At 40.6% G+C, this 16,536-nt stretch overlaps 1 protein-coding gene across 1 annotated transcript in view; it reads right to left on the reverse strand.

Moving 5' to 3' along the window:
* Nucleotides 1–438: 438 nt before the first annotated feature.
* clvs2 (clavesin 2) overlaps nt 439–16,536 on the reverse strand; it is a 46,382-nt gene continuing 30,284 nt past the window's right edge. The window contains exons 3-5 of the mRNA XM_071529366.1: nt 10,821–10,931; nt 9,754–9,986; nt 439–532 (exon numbers count right to left, since the gene is read on the reverse strand). Coding sequence (XP_071385467.1) covers nt 439–532; nt 9,754–9,986; nt 10,821–10,931 — 438 coding nt within the window. The remainder of the gene's footprint in view (nt 533–9,753; nt 9,987–10,820; nt 10,932–16,536) is intronic.

Below are 16,536 nucleotides of genomic sequence, written 5' to 3' on the forward strand. Positions count from 1 at the left end.
TCCTTCGATACTGAGGGCGGGACAATTTTTTTAAAGAGTGAATTTACAGTTTTGGAATTGGCACTTGACAAATAACTAAATAAATAACATATGGTACACCACCAGTAGCTCTTAGGATGCCCTTCTGTCGTGAGGAAACGTCCGTCTCGCGATGGCCGTCTGTAGGAAGCTGTCTGTTGTCTGTCTGTTGCTCTGTTTCAGCTCGTTTTTACTCCGTGAGTTCAAGAGAAACAAGTTGTAGAATCCAACAGCAGCACTTTCTGAGGATGGTGTTTCCAGGGTGTGTGTGTGTGTGTGTGTGGTTTGTGTGCCCAAGTGTATTTGTGTGTTGAACTTTTTAACGTGGGTATGTTTTTGAGCTGTTAATGTGAGTGTGTGTGTGTGTGTGTGTGTGTGTGCGTGCATGTGCGGGCTTCATTTCAAGCTGTCAGCGTGTGTTTAGTCCAGCGAGAGCAGCGGCTGCATGTTGTCTTCTTCACTCTTGACTTTGTCTGGTCGCTTCAGGACGCCCGGCTCCACCACCGACTGAGACCTGGGAAAGGCAAGACCACCATCAGTAATGATTGTGTGTGTTTTTGTGTGTGTGTGTGTGTGTGTGTGTGTGTGTGTGCTGGGTTTCTATCTGTGTACCCGTTTAGAAAAACTGAATGGAAACAGACAAGTTGGATAAAACGTCCTCAGTGTCGGCGCAAAGTTTTTTGAAGTGGAACATTTTTTTGTCAAAGAAATTATGTGATAAGTAGCAATGGAAAGATTTGTCAAATAAATAATGAAGTCTCCACTATGGTTGTATAACCACTGGTTGGTAGGGGAGAGCGGGGCATGTTGTCACACTTTTTACTCATTGGTGTATTTCTCAGCAGTGCCTTACTACTGAGATACGATATATCTTTTTCTACCTTAAGGTCTTCTCTAAAAAAATTGGCATTTTTACATTTTGAATAATTTACTGGAAGGAAATGTTATTACTGATGAAATGCCATTTGACAACTTGTGACAACTTACCCTATGTTAAGTATGGTTTGTTTGTGCACACACCTCTGAAGTATATATACAATAATAACATGGAAAACATACTCTTGTATGAACATACTTCATCTCAGAAATCAACACCCACCACACACACAATCATACATAAACAAACATAAATTCTGATACAATTTCTAACAGTATGATATATTAATGTACATGTAATATATACACATTTAATTTAATGTTTTATTATGTAATTCTTAAGAAAGTTACATTTTTGTAATTGGACTTTTGGCTTTAAAATATTTAGTTTCAGAAATAAAGTCTGTAAGAAATAAAATGAATACTGTGTTTTTTTATATGAATAACACACTCTGTTCTTTTGTTCTTTGTTCTTAGAGTAGAGTGTCTTTTTTTTCTCTACATACCATGGTGAGGTAATCAGTGCATGTGTGCGTGCACGTGTGCTATATATGGTTATGAAATGATTTTGAGTGTTCTTATAGGTGAATAATAGTTTATGCTATTCATACGTGTGTTTCCGTGTGTCCCATATTAGGTGAGGTTTTTGGCTTTGAGTCAAGAAATCTGAACTGTGGGTTTGGCTTTATGCCGAGATTTATGTTGTTGTTTACTCTAGTGTATAAAAGCTTCACTTCTTTGTCACTTCTCTGTTACCCGTTGGGAACACTGAACTGAACCATGCATGTCTGAATAAAGAATCCACGGAAGACTCTTGAACCTTTGCTCATTCATTTTGACCCACAAGGGTGAGACTCATTTTTCCCCTACAAGCCACTGAGACAACTTACCCACGTGACAACTTGCCCCACTCTCCCCTACATTACAATATCATACATGTTGTCTCAACCATAGGTCATACAACCTATGGTTGTATGACCATAGGTTGGTACATTACAATATCACCAAATGCATTTCTTTGGTTTGGTCTTCAGATGAAAGCATGAAATATGACCAACATAAGCTCACACTAAAACAAATACAAATAATAAACTTGCCTAATACTAATCAATACTAACCAACTGTTGAAATACTTTCCATTTTTTAGTGGATGTGTTTTTTTGACATTCAGGAAGCCTATTTATTTGTTTCTACCCAGCTGATGGAAACGCAAGTATTTCATATGTTATTGTTTGTGACATTTCAAAAGTTCAAATTCACTTGACAGTTGGATGGAAACATAGCTTGTGTGTGAAAATCAACAAAGTTACTACTGGAGTTCTTTTTCCAAAAAATGACCTTCCATGTTCAGTATCCCACTTCTCATAATGTAGCAGACCTGCATCAAACAGTATTTACAAAATCATTTTTAGTGTGTTTTAACCTGCTTTGACCTCCAGATTGGCAAATTCAGATACTATTTAATCCAGATTCATATAGTACAGTGGGAGGTGGTTTAAGGGATTTTGAGGGCAAAACCAATATTTTTGGGATTGAAGCTGCCAATAGCCAATATTTTGCACCGATACATAATCTTAAATTTGACACTAAAACTCGCCATTGAACTTAAGGATATTAATAATTCATATAAAACATATTGATCACAATCAAATGATACACTGAGTATTCAGAACAGACAGCTACAATATGCATCATCATCAGGATTGGATAAATGAGAATATCCCTGGCTTGATATGTTCTCAAGAGGTCAAAGGTCGTGTGCAATACCAGCACATGGGCAAGCACTTGCATATTATCTCTCACTATATCTCTCAAATAAAACCTTTATTAAACCCCATTCTTGATTCCTGCCGAAACAACAATACATAGCTGTCTGTCCATCTCTGGAGGCCCTGGACAAAATGTCATTTGATGATGAAATGTCACAATCGGACAAAGGCTGCAACAATGTCTGTTATTGTGTGTATCTGTGTATTTTTTGACAGATCTCTCTAATAGAGGCCTATAAGCTGCTTAGGGGGCAAAAGAGAACTATCCATCAGACAGGCAGAAAGAAGGAATCTGGGGCAATCTCCTGTGTGTGCGTGTGTGTGTGTGTGTGCGTGCATGTGTGTGTGTGTGTGTGTGTGTGTGAGAGAGAGAGAGAGAAAGAGAGAGAGAGAGAGAGAGAGAGAGAGAGACAGAGATAGAGATACAGTGTGGTCATATAGTAACTGCAAATTACACCAGCAAACAAACAGAGCTTCACCTGTGGGTTGAAACATACTGGACCTGAGAGATGAAGCCTCGAGACAAATGAAATATCTCATGATCAATCAATCACACACACACACACACACACACACACACACACACACATAAAAACACACCTCTAGACAGTATCCAACAAAGAGTTATCAGTCATCTCAACTCTGACTGCTAGCAAGGATCTCACTGTGTTCCATGAAATAATCCTTTCATAGAATCCAAAAAAAAAAAAAAATCCTATTGGACTGTCCTATAAGACTCCTGGGGTATCATGCCCTGGGACACCCGTAGCATTAAAAGGACCCCATAACTGTTTGTCCTTTAGCTAGTCCGCTAATGGCAAAGAGAGTGCTGATCTAATTCCTCAATTGCAAAACATGGCACATGTTTAATGTACCAGTCAATGTTCTCTATATGAGTGTGATGTGTAATGACGCACTATTGAGACTTTCTTTTATACACTGAATGCACCAGTGACATTTTGCAATGCAGTGAATTAATCTTATGCACCAGTGACTGCAATAGATCACTGATCTAATGCAAGGCAGTAAAATATACCTACAGAGCTATGAGCTAATGTTCCCTGTGGTAATGGCTGTTCATATTATGGCAAGCAAATGGCAGTATAGAGCAATGATTTACACACATTAAAGCCATGAGTTAATAGGCTGTCCCCTTAGAAATATGTGGTAGTGAAGGAGTGAATTGTTGCGTGCCTGTGAATATGGCTGTGAAAAATTATTCTCTTAATTTCTTACCATCTAATTTAGCTGACATTTTGATAGCAGAGTAGAACTGTGAGTTACTACTGTCATGTTAACATGGTTAGTTAGTTCAAGGGCGGCCCCAAATACAGGCCGGGAAAAAAACAACGGAAAAAGCAATGGTGGATACCGGTAAACTCCTGGTGCCTGTTATATAATGTAACTGTAGTTTGTAGTAACGTACAAGTGCCACAAGATGGCAGTATGCCACAAGATGGCTCGACCGGCGGAAGTCTCTGGAGCGTGCCATCGTCGATTACCGTAATTATCGGTAATGCACTGCAAAAATGGCTACCTAACGAACTCCAACAGAAGCAGATCAGAACTAAAATATGAGCAAATATACTTATCAAACAGAGGGAATTAGAAATAAAGGCCTGTCTCTAATATAAGCCTGCTTCCAATAAAGGCCTGGTACCCTCTGCAGTTGAGGTAAATAAAGGCCCGCGCCAATATTAGAGGAAATACGGTATTTAGACATTATTGTACGCAGACAATTCTCCAATGGATTTCCATGATGCCGCCAGCCATAGCGGCCAAAACCAGGGGTGAATTTGAAGCCAATAAGGAAGTGGCTGCAGGCGACAATTCCTCTAACATCCACTAGGGGCAAAAGACGATAAGACCGAAAAGACTCCAAACCGCCCACCTCCATGCAAGTCAATGGGACCCACTGACTTGCTTGGAGGTGGGCGAACTTCTCACTCAAAATATGAAGTCAATACATTTTTTTGACAAGTTATGGTCTCAGTAGCTAATTTCTCTTATTCTGTGTGTCAATATGGTGGTTTTTCAATAATTGTGTCATTAACGGGATATGATGGATATAAAATAGGCCCTTCAGAAACCTATGGGTGACGTCACACTCACTATGTCCATCTTTTTTTACAGTCTATGGGTGCAACACAACTTTTCTTATAAGCATCAACCTAACAAACATCAGAAAATTACAGTTCAGTACCATTTCATTACCATCAGAATTCAACCTCCTGCATATTTGCACATCGTGTTATCTATATCATGTTTGGTTATAATAATTATCATGCACTCATAATATGCTCATAATGCGCTTATGATGCCTTATAATGTCTTAACACCACTTCAAGTAAAGTGTTACTGAAAAATGTTCTCACAACTAGATGCAAAAATGATCATGTCAATTTAGTTTTCAAACACATAGATCAGTGATTCTCTTCTTTTTCATATCGAGGACCCCTAATTTAGTCTACATTAGAGCCACAGACCCCCATTTGATGAGATTTTGTCCCACGGACCCAAATCTGAGAATATTTTTATTGTTAGATATGATTTTGTCCAGAATCCCATGACTATCTGTACTGTAGGTAGAGAGATAACAGAGAAACTATGATCAAAACAGTCATTCTTCTACATTCTCTAATTGTGTTAACTTCTTGTAAATGAAATAATGCCGAAGTTTAACAATTCATCATGTTGCTGGGGACCGCCTGGAATCCCCTGAAGGACCCCTGGTGGTCCCCGGACCCCATGTTGAGAACCACTGACATAGATCATTTGGCCTGGCTAGTGCTTTCCTGAAGTGTCTGAGCTCCAGTATAGAAGCACACTGTAGCGTACCGCTAAGGGGAATGTCTTGAGTGGATGACTCACTTGACATCCCATGGCTGATTTACTGTCAGGATGAATCATATTGCGTCCTGGCCTATAGGAGGATATGATATTCCATGCAATGTCAAACATACTAACAGCAGCAAATGCCCTTCATGGCAACAAGGATACTCTCTATCGAGACAGAGCATCCATCAAGACTGGAGCTTCCCTCGCAGCGTTAAAATGCTACTGTAAATCTTGTAACTGTTGTATCCATGCACACTAGAGTTCAACCAATATGGGTTTTGAAAGACCGGTAACCAATACTTATATTTTTTTTACTGAAGCTGATGATCGATATTGAGATACTACATATCGAGATATTCACTTCATAGTAGGATACCCCTAAGAAAACCACTATAATCTACTGACGCATGCTTATAGGGGAAATGAAGAATTTAACTGCCCCATATCACAAAATGAATTAATATATCTATGGGGGTTGATACTTGACCAGCTGCTGAGATTTCTGGCTTTCAAAACTCACTTTCTGGCCCGTACTCCTCTCTATTGTGAAAATGTGACTTTATAATTTATGTCAATTACACGCCACAAGTGTTCCAGAGCCCTGTTGGTGCTGCTTTAATTCCCACTGGCAGCTCGTATAGCTAGATCAAAGTCATTCATTACTTTATGCCCCTTTAAATCAGGGCTGTAGAAGAACTAGGCCAGAAATACCCGACCTGGTCATGAAGTTCTCTAGGACTTTAACAGCAATTGGATTTTTGAAGGCCTGATACTGATATTGATGCTCATACCAATATTTTTGTCAAACAAGAAAGAAGCCATGCAGGGCTATCTTTATTGCCTGGGTCCAGACCTTTGAATCCGCCCACTCCACTGAGTTGACTGATTCTGGTCTGGCATCGTGACATGAAACAGCGGTTTCTCGGTTGAAAAATGATCGGTCCAATGAGTGCCAGGGGAGGACTAACGATTAGCCAATCAGCGCCACAGGTGGGACTAACACTGTTGTCAAGCATCGTCAAGCCAGAACCAAGGAGGAGTAATAACAACAATGGTGGCCGCTATAGACAAGATAGACACTGCTCTCGAGGCTGTTCTAAATCGATTAAAAGTACAGATTACTTTGAAATCCGAACAGCACTCTGCTTTGAAGGCATTTATTCAAAGGGGAGATGTTTTTTTCGCATCAGTGTCGACTTAAAATGACGTTAGATTCAGGCGGATACGTTGGTCTCTAGGGAAAATCGAATCCCCCTCCCCCACGGAAATCGGTTAGAATGGAGGCAATGTCAGACTGAAGATGGAAATGGAGTGAAACGAGTTGACAATTCTGTCTGATATCAGGCAACTATCTTTAGGCACTCTTGCACATAGAAGGAGATGAAAAGCCTTTACTAGAATATGGGCATATCTAGGACAAAGAATTAAAAATGCAGACTGGTTTCGATTAAAGCAGGGCCTTCATCAGGGTATGGTTGGGAAGAGTGTGAACCCTAGTACATTTACCACCATATATACACCATGGTCAATTAGAGTCAATTACACCAGTGGTTCTCAACGTGGGGTCCGGGGACCACCAGGGGTCCTTGAGGGAGTTCCATGGGGTCCCCAGCAAATTGATGAATTGTTAAACTTCAGCATTTCATTTACAAGAAGTTAGAGAATGTAGAAGAATGACTATTTTGATCATAGTTTCTCTGTTATCGCTCTACCTACAATACAGATAGTCATGGAATTCTGGACAAAATCATATCTAACAGTAAAAATATTCTCAGATTTGGGTCCGAGAGACAAAATTTAATCAAATGGGGGTCCGTGGCCCTAATGTGGACTAAACTAGGGGTCCTTGATATGAAAAAGGTTGAGAATCACTGAATTACACCATTGGACCACATCACTCCAGTGCTGAGATCACTTTGATCTCGCATTGGCTTCCTGTGTGCCAAAGAACTGAGTTTAAAATTCTGTTGCATGTCTATAAAGCACTAAATGGTTTAGGACCAAAATACATTTCTCATCTCCTTCAGTGTTATGAACCCACCAGAACCCTCAGGTCTTCAGGGGCTGGTCTGCTTACTGTTCAAGGGTCAGAACAAAACATGGAGAAGCAGCTTTTAGTTTTTATGCTCCTCAGGCCTGGAACAAACTTCCAGAAAATCTGAGGTCTGCCTCCACTTTAGAGTCTTTTAAATCAGGGCTTAAAACATTTCTGTTCGCCAGGGCTTTTTAAGAAATCTAGGGCAACACTCATCTACACTGGAATATTTATTTATTTCTATCTGTTATATTTTCTTTTAAATGTGATTTTAATGCACTTTTCTAATCTTCTTGCACTGTCTTGTTATCTATGTCTTTATTTTTATTTTATTTATGTAAAGCACTTTGAATTGCCATTGTGTTTGAAATGTGCTATATAATTAAACTTGCCTTGCCTTGCCTTGCCTACACTCCCATCAATTTAAACATAAAAAATAACATCATAACATGTGCATCATCAATTGCATTCCATCACATTCATAAAAAAGTTAATTCATAGAAATGGTCTGTATTTAAACCTGGATATACCAAAGCATCAAACTTGAATATGTTTCTGTCTGTAACAATTTCATTTTGTTTTTATTTAGTTTATTTTTATGGACCTCCACTGTCTTCAGATTCACAAATTCTTTCTATTGAATGATATTGGGGCAGTGATTATGCGTAGTCTTCATACATTAAAGCCACTCACTCTTCCTATTAATAATAATACTTATTATTAACATTAACAGAAATATCTCAATAATATCGAATATCGGTTCCAGCCCGGTTCCCAAGCCTAGGAACCGGCCTGTATTAAATAATAGGGGGATTTGACAAGGTCTAATTGGGGACATTTTGTGGTGGTACAGATGAAAAGAATCATAGTGTAAAAGGGAATTATGATCACTATAGGTTTTCTAAATAAAATGGGACACAAAAATTGAAACCTAGGATAATACTACTAATACTATTAATAATAAAACATTAATGTATACCTGTGTGGTACCCAATCAAAATATCTCATTAGAATCATTAGATCTACAACCATTAGAATGTACAATATATATATATGTAATCAATCACACTGCATCATATCCATCATATCATAGGTGGATGACACTGACTGGACCAAAATCACCTCTCATATTACCTGAACTAAGACTCAGAAATCTGCTGCATCAAACAGAAGCTCTTTCAGCTTGGTTCTGCACAAAACACAGAACACACACACACACACACATACATCTCCCTCTTTCTCTCTCAATAAAAGGCTAGCAGAGGCGTATATGTCCTGTGTATCCCTGAGGCTGTGGAGCCCTTGTCACAACGTCATCTTGTCTGTGCTGCGCTCTCTCTCTCTCTCTCTCTCTCTCTCTCTCTCTCTCTCTCTCTCTCTCTCTCTCTCACTCTCTCACACTCACTCACTCACTCACTCACACACACAATAGTGGAGGCTTTGTAACACCAACAACAATGGTCTTTTGATGTACTCCTCATGTCTAATTAGGCATTCTAGGATGACAATGCATCCCAGAGTTTTCAGGGTATCTGCATGTTTAAGAAAGCCAAATTTAAGACTTTTTTGAGTTTACTGGGTATATTGAAGCTTACCTAGCGAGTTTCAGGAGCAGGACCACACCTCAACCGCGCCTCTTCCGGCATCCCTTAAATACCACCCTAACCCTCTCTTCCCCTTTCGCTCTCGTATTCTGCGTCCCTCCCCCCCGCCCTATTCTTTCTTCCTGTTCTCCCTCTCCTTCCTCCCCCTTGGGGGTCCGTCGTGGCCCGGGTGCCGCGGCGGATTCCCTACGAAGCCTCCCCACAACGCATTCAGCTACCAGAAACCATGCTCATCAATCTTCCTTCAATAAATCATTTAAACGCATCTTGTTGATGGTGTGGTCCTTGCTAGTGAATGTCATTTTAAAGGAATAGTTCACCCAAAAATGAATTCACCTTGTTTAACCCCTTGTCACACTTTAATAACTCAACGTCAAACCATTTGCAGTATAAAATGCCCTATAGATGGTATCAATCTTTTTGTTTGGTTTATCTAGTTATATCATGTCCTCCTTGCTGTTGGAGCTCTGTCAACTTTCCCTGAATAAATAAAGCTAAAATTAAGAATATAAAAACTGTTGATATTGACATACTGTATGTTGGGTTGAAAAGTAACAGCAATGTGCGTTGTCCCAAACTAGAGACAAGGATGCGTTCAAAGTGACAACCCCACCTCTTCATGGTTTTCGGGGACAGGTCTTTCTCCAGGTCTCGCTCCAGGTCTTGTACTGACAGGGTGTAGGACTCCGGACAGTAGTCGGTCTCCTCGTCGTAGGCGTGGTCCAGCAGCGTCCGCGCCCACGTGCCCATATCGTACGGCGGCATCATGCCGCCCAGCTCCGACGGCAGGATCTCAGGGTGGATCAGCTGGTGGAGGCTGTTCAGGTTGTTACCATGCATGAAGATCTGCACAGAGAACAGATCAAGGAAAATAAAGGACAGATACATGGTATTATGGTATGTACTTGATGGTAAACCAAGCAGTCCACAACATCAATCTGTTTTGTTGATTGATGTTGTGGACCGCTTAGTTTACCATGGCTGCAAACCCAATTTCCCTTAGTGGGACAATAAAGTTGAGTTGAGTTGAGCTGAGTTGGTATTGTTTCAGATGAAGGTTGCAATACTGCAGATCCAAAAAGGGTAAAAAAAAAAAAAAATGTAATAAAATCTCTTGCAACCTTGCAGCACCTCCAAGGTGCATGTCTCATGAATCATGAAGAAACCAAAGACTGTCCAAAAGATGATTGAGTGATTTTGGTGTCCTAAGTTGACCAACAGAACAATCCACCAAAAACTTGGTGTATTCCTATAAAGATCAAGTTAAGTACATTTTTGTATTTTATGCATTATGCATTTATGTACGTATTATGTTTGTAAGTCTATATGTTGCACTACCAGCTGTGAAAAATGGATGGCAGGAGCAGTGACACTTTGTTGGGATCCAACCAAATGATTTTGGAAATTCATATAAAATGTCATACAAAACAAGTGTCATTAGTAGCCTATATGGGACATTTTACAGTGCAATTCACTCTGCTAATTTACTTCAACTGGAACTTGTCACAGTGGGAAAAGGTTTCATTGTTGGTATTATGGCTTTGCTATCCACTCACTTTTCAATGAGAATACTTGTAATGCTGATAATTCTTGTTCAACTGGAGTGCCAATATAGAAACATTTTTCCTCATTCTGTGACAGCTGGGTGTCTATTTAATCTAAAACATGCTCTGGCCTCACCCTCTTCCTGGTCTTGTCCTTGAGGAAGGGCCGTATGACAGTGTAGAGGGCGTGGATGTACCAGGGTTGGTTCACAAAGTGGATCCCTCCAAATCTGGCAGGGAAACTGTCCTGTTGGAAACAGAAAACAGAAATATACCATTAATGTCTGCCAACACACAACGTAATAAATGTAACCAGGGATGTGGTGGAGGGTAAACCCACTCAAACTGATGTAAGTTATATGAGGATAGTGTCACTTGGGGGGGGGGGGGGGGGGGGTATTTTCCGAGGGGGGTATTTTTCTCTCTCTCTGGTTATATATGTTCCCAGGGTCCTAAGTTCCCAAGGTCCTATGTTCCCAGGGTCCTAAGTTCCCAAGGTCCTATGTTCCCAAGGTCCTATGTTCCCAAGGTCCTATGTTCCCAAGGTCCTAAGTTCCCAAGGTCCTATGTTCCCAAGGTCCTATGTTCCCAGGGTCCTAAGTTCCCAAGGTCCTATGTTCCCAAGGTCCTATGTTCCCAAGGTCCTATGTTCCCAAGGTCCTAAGTTCCCAAGGTCCTACGTATGTTCCCAGGGTCCTATGTTCCCAAGGTCCTATGTTCCCAAGGTCCTATTTTCCCAAGGTCCTATGTTCCCAGGGTCCTATGTTCCCCAGTTCAATATTCTGTTAACACACATTAACCCTCCTTTTGTGTTTGGGTCAAATTCGACCCGTTTCAAGTTAAAATATTTCATAAATATTATCCAGTTTTTTTTATTGGAACAAGGCTTCAAAACAGCTATATAAACACAATAAAACCAATGGTTATCATTTTATTTGATTTTGAAGGTCTCTAACCCTAACCCTAAACCCTAACCTTAACCCTAACCCTAAAACTGGGGAACATAGGACCCTGGGAACATAGGACCCTTTGTCATGTTCCCATTATGTGCCATATAAATCTGGGGAACATAGGACCCTGGGAACATAGGAATGACTTGGGTTGGGGCTATCCAGGTGAGGCTAGCAGCCACAGAGCAGGGATGTCACCACAACAATGGCAATGGAGGAAAAGCAGTAAGGAAAGAACAGTGAAGTTAAACGTCCAAAAACACAATGAACATTCGCGTTTCATGATTTTTTTTTGCAGATTGGCTGCGTACTCCGGTTACCTCAGCCTCAGACTAGATGCTGTTTCATAATTTTATATTCTTTATTTTATAATGCATTTCCAACAAGAGGGCAGCCAGACATAGTGGTTAACTCCTAAATGAAGGATGCAGTTCAGTATGGTTAATGAAAACTAAGGTGCATGAAAAGTTTTATTTGCTTTCTCTCACCAATAAGGAGCAAGTCTCATCTTCCCAATCTTCCTAGAGTATTAGAAAATGAAAAATTACCACTATGAATTCCATGTCCGTTTCCATTAGATTAGTTTGGTAAATGGGCTCTAATCTTGTGCTCATAGGAAATGGTCCAGTCTATTTTGGAGTCAACAGCACAGTGCTTGAGGGAAATGAGTCCTTGTATTGCAGGTTAAACTCTAGAGTCTGGGCCTGCCATGGTATTTCCTAGAACGCTGGACACAATTATGATAATTACACTTCTCAATGTGCGTGTGTGTGTGTGTGTGTGTGTGTGTGTGTGTGTGTGCATGAGTCATAATTTGGCCCTGGTCCAACAGTATGGTGAGATTATATTCTGACATAACAGAGCTGGCTGATGGTTATGGCTGGGGGCAGACGTTTATATAAAAGCTGTTAGCAGTGTGTGGGAGAGAGAGGGACAGAGAGAGAGAGAGAGAGAGAGAGAGAGAGAGAGAGAGAGAGAGAGAGAGTCTCTTGGGGCAGTCCAGCTCCGTCAACTAGGGTTTGACCGATATGGGTTTATGAAAGCCGATGTCGACAGCAATGTTTTTGGATTGAAGCATAGCCAATATTTTGTGCTGATATGCAATATCTTTAAATTTTACCATTTTCATTGCCAAAGCCCCCCCAAAAATACAAGTATTCATGGTGGAAAAGCCTCTGAAAGTGCATTTAGACCATCATGAGACAATAAAACTCGCCACTGAAAGCCAATGAAATCGTTTTGGAGTTAGCAGCTCCTCAAGGCAGGGTGAGGCAGGGTTCACTGCAGGTTTTACAGCCTGTTGAGTAAAATCCTTCCCTGGAATCACTGCTCTGGTCAGACAAAAACATATTGACTAGCTGTGGTCAGGGAGAAACCTCCAACATATCAGAGGTTGACCACACCACGACCTGACCATACGTGTCTGATTTAAAATAAAAGGACAACAATATCAACACATCGTCAAAAGTATGTTCTAATTAAAGGTTTAATTTGGACGGTAGTTGGTTTGGAGGCTGAAATATTTCATAGTTTTAGAGATGCTGGGGGGGTGCTTAACTTGTATATTAGATATTTGAACTATCTTAAAGGAATAGTTCACCCAAAAATGAAAATTCTGTCATCATCTACTCCCCCTCATGCCAGTTGAAACACAGGTGAAGTTTGTCCATATAACACACAGGGAGGTTGCCAGCACAACTCCATAGCAGCCTTCTCCAAAACAACTGAAGTCAGTGGGGACCAGTTCTTCAGAGTTCCAAAAAGACCTACAGTATATTTACACCATCATTTAGTGCAAATCTTAACTACAGCTGATCGATTTGCAACAAATCATGGTGTATAGGTCTTTCTATTCACAGTGTGATTGTTTGGCTTTTTTTTTTTTTTTTTTTGGGAACTCTGAAGAACAGGTCCCCATTGATTTCAGTTGTTTTGGAGAAGGCTGCTACGAAGTTGTGCTGCAACCTCCCTGTGTGTTATATGGACTAACAAATTTCACCTGTGTTTCATTTGGCATTTTCATTTTTGGGTGAACTATTCCTTTAACAACACTTGCAAGATGAAAACAATCCAGACTTTTTGGTGTTTTTTCAAAGACCTGAAATGTATTTGACAACTATTTTGTCCAGGTCTCTCGATCACTTCTGATATGATTGCTTTACCCCATTTTTTACACCGGTGGTTTTCAATCCTGTAGGATAGATAGAAGTAGGATAGAAAACCAGCAGTACTCAGGGTTTTGAGGACCAGGGTTAAGCACCATTGTTCTCCATAACACTCATTTACAGCATCAATTCCATGTTAGTGAGGGCTCCATAAACTACACAGCTGGATAGTTTAACAGTTATGTCCTAATTAGCTAATGGCAGTGGTTAATGATAATGTTTCTAAATGTCTGCTGAAGGTCTCCGCGCCAGCCTGTCTTGATTTTAGCTAATACATATTCAACAGATTCTCCATTATTGTCTCTCTCTCTCCCTCTCTCTCTCTCTCTCTCTCTCTCTCTCTTAGTATTGATCAGATTCAGTAAGCTCAGACCAATATATCTGTGAGCCGATATAGATGCATTTTCAGATGCATTGTCCGAGTCTGGTCAGAAGGGTCAACCGGACATTCAAATGTTTGGTCAAAATCATTCTGTCAATAATAATCCACTAATTAAGTTAAAAGTGTTCTGATAGGCTCATGACTAGAGCAGGGGAAATCTCCACCAATCACAGGTGACCATATCACCCCATGTAGATGTGTGCCAAAACTCAACTGTTTTGGCTAACTAGCTACAACTCAAGAGTGTTCTGGAGTAGCGACTAGGGCTAAAGACAAGACAATTTAGACCAGTGATTCTCAACCTTTTCCATATCAAGGACCCCTAAGTTTTTACACATTAGAGCCACGGACCCCCATGTCATGAGATTTTCTCTCTTGGACCCACATCTGAGAATATTATTATTGTTAGATATGATTTTGTCCAGAATTCCATGACTATCTGCATTGTAGGTAGAGAGATAACAGTGAAACTATGATCAAAATAGTCATTATTCTGCTTTCTATAATTGTGTTCAATGAAATAATGCTGAGTGTTTACCAATTCATCAATTTGCCGGCGACCCCCTGGAACCCCCCTCAAGGACCCCTGGTGGTCCCCGGACCCCACGTTGAGAACCACTGGTTTAGACAATTCACTTTTCCTTGTAACGTTACTGAATGGATCTACAGCCACACCGCGACAGTCTTTTTCAGGTATCTCTCTCTTTTTTGCCTGGTTGTTATATATTTAGACATTATTAACTAACAGCCAATTCTCTAATGGACCTCCATAATAGAACCAGACGTGGTTGCTGGGACGATTGTGATGCAATCGTAAAGCAACCCTTATCAGTCGAACCCTTGTCTACCATGACCGGCAACAACAACTTCCACCCCCACTCGCCCCGACTCTCAGATCTCCCTGGACTTTGCTATAGCTCCCCTCCCGGTAAAGCTCTGGCCCTTCCCTGTGCTCTGACAGGCCCTTTCACCGCGATGAAGGGGCCCGCTGCATTATACATGAAACACAGAAAACAGAATACTAGATGGCCCAGGGCCTCTGTGGCACTGTAGGGAGAGGAGGAGGAGGATTGATCTGCATTCCCTCGTGGTGTCAGGGGGGCGGAAAGGTCTGAAGAAGAAGGGAAGGGAAGGGAAAGGGGTTAGGTATGGGGAGAAAGAGTATAAAGGCGGAGGACACTGTGTTGAGGAGGATACAAGGGAAAGGAGATGACAGAGTGTCCAAGAGGGAATGAAAGATGTGAGGAGATCAGGAGAGGGGAGGACGGAGAAAGGAGGAGAAAACTAGACAAAGACCTTAAAACTCTTAAAACCGTCTTTGCACATTGATTTTTTTTTATACTGCTGGCAAGAGGCCTAGGTTTCCCTGAGTGAGGAGGAGGAGGGGGCGATAGAAAGAAGTGATGATACACACAAAGAATGGGACATGGAATGGGACATTTATATCCACTATAGTAACTACATAGTATTTTTCTCCCAGCGCAATCAACAAAGGCATATAGCATGTGCAATGAACAAAGAAAACCAGTAAGGCTCACTAATTCTGCACTCAATTTTTTCCATATTAGGTTCAGTAAGGGTCCAATCCAGATCCAGAAGTCGGTTTTGTCCCCAAACCACTGATTCCAACCCTGGAGTTAGTGTTGGGATACGAAGCCCCCTGCAAGAGTAGACTTTGAGGTGATGAATATGTAAATCAAGCCATGTCTAACCTCACATTACGATACACAGATTTTGACTTTAAGTCCATTGGTACACACCTGTCTTTATGCACCAGAAAACCTGCAATATATCTTGAGCTCCCATTGGTTTCTTGATGTAAAACAAGAAATCTGCAGACTGATTGCCAAGACATCAAATAGGATATGGATCACAAAAACATGAAAGAAACTAACGAGGCTCTGTAAAAGTGTTGATTGGTCTATTATTATTTAAAGCAATCTGACTCTCCACAACTAGTTTTTATTTAAATAAAAATGTTAATATACTGAGTTTGACCAGTGTATCTAACATTTCCACATTGAAAAGGCCTTGACCTGTCCTTGATCGTGCGTTTTTGCATGTCAGTGGCTCGCCAATATATACACTCTTTGCTCATTACTCAGTGCTGTATTTTCCCCTAGCATTAGCTTGTGTCATCATCCTTACTTTTCATGACTACTCTTTCAGTTGAACTGCTTTTGCAGTGAACAATAAGAAAATCCTGCATCTAGCATCTTTACAGAATTTGCCAAGAATTGACTGCCTACCCAAGGTACTGCATACAAAGAGAAGACAATGAAAATAAAGAAAATGGCAAAATGCTTTACGTGTACAGACAATTGTATAAACAGGCAAAAGAAAGAAAGAAAAAAA

This window comes from Centroberyx affinis, unplaced genomic scaffold, assembly GCF_046629955.1.
Source record: "Centroberyx affinis isolate AG114_WGS23_722 - 3 ecotype Tasmania unplaced genomic scaffold, CSIRO-AGI_Caff_v1 ptg001780l_1, whole genome shotgun sequence".
Lineage (NCBI taxonomy): Eukaryota > Metazoa > Chordata > Actinopteri > Beryciformes > Berycidae > Centroberyx > Centroberyx affinis.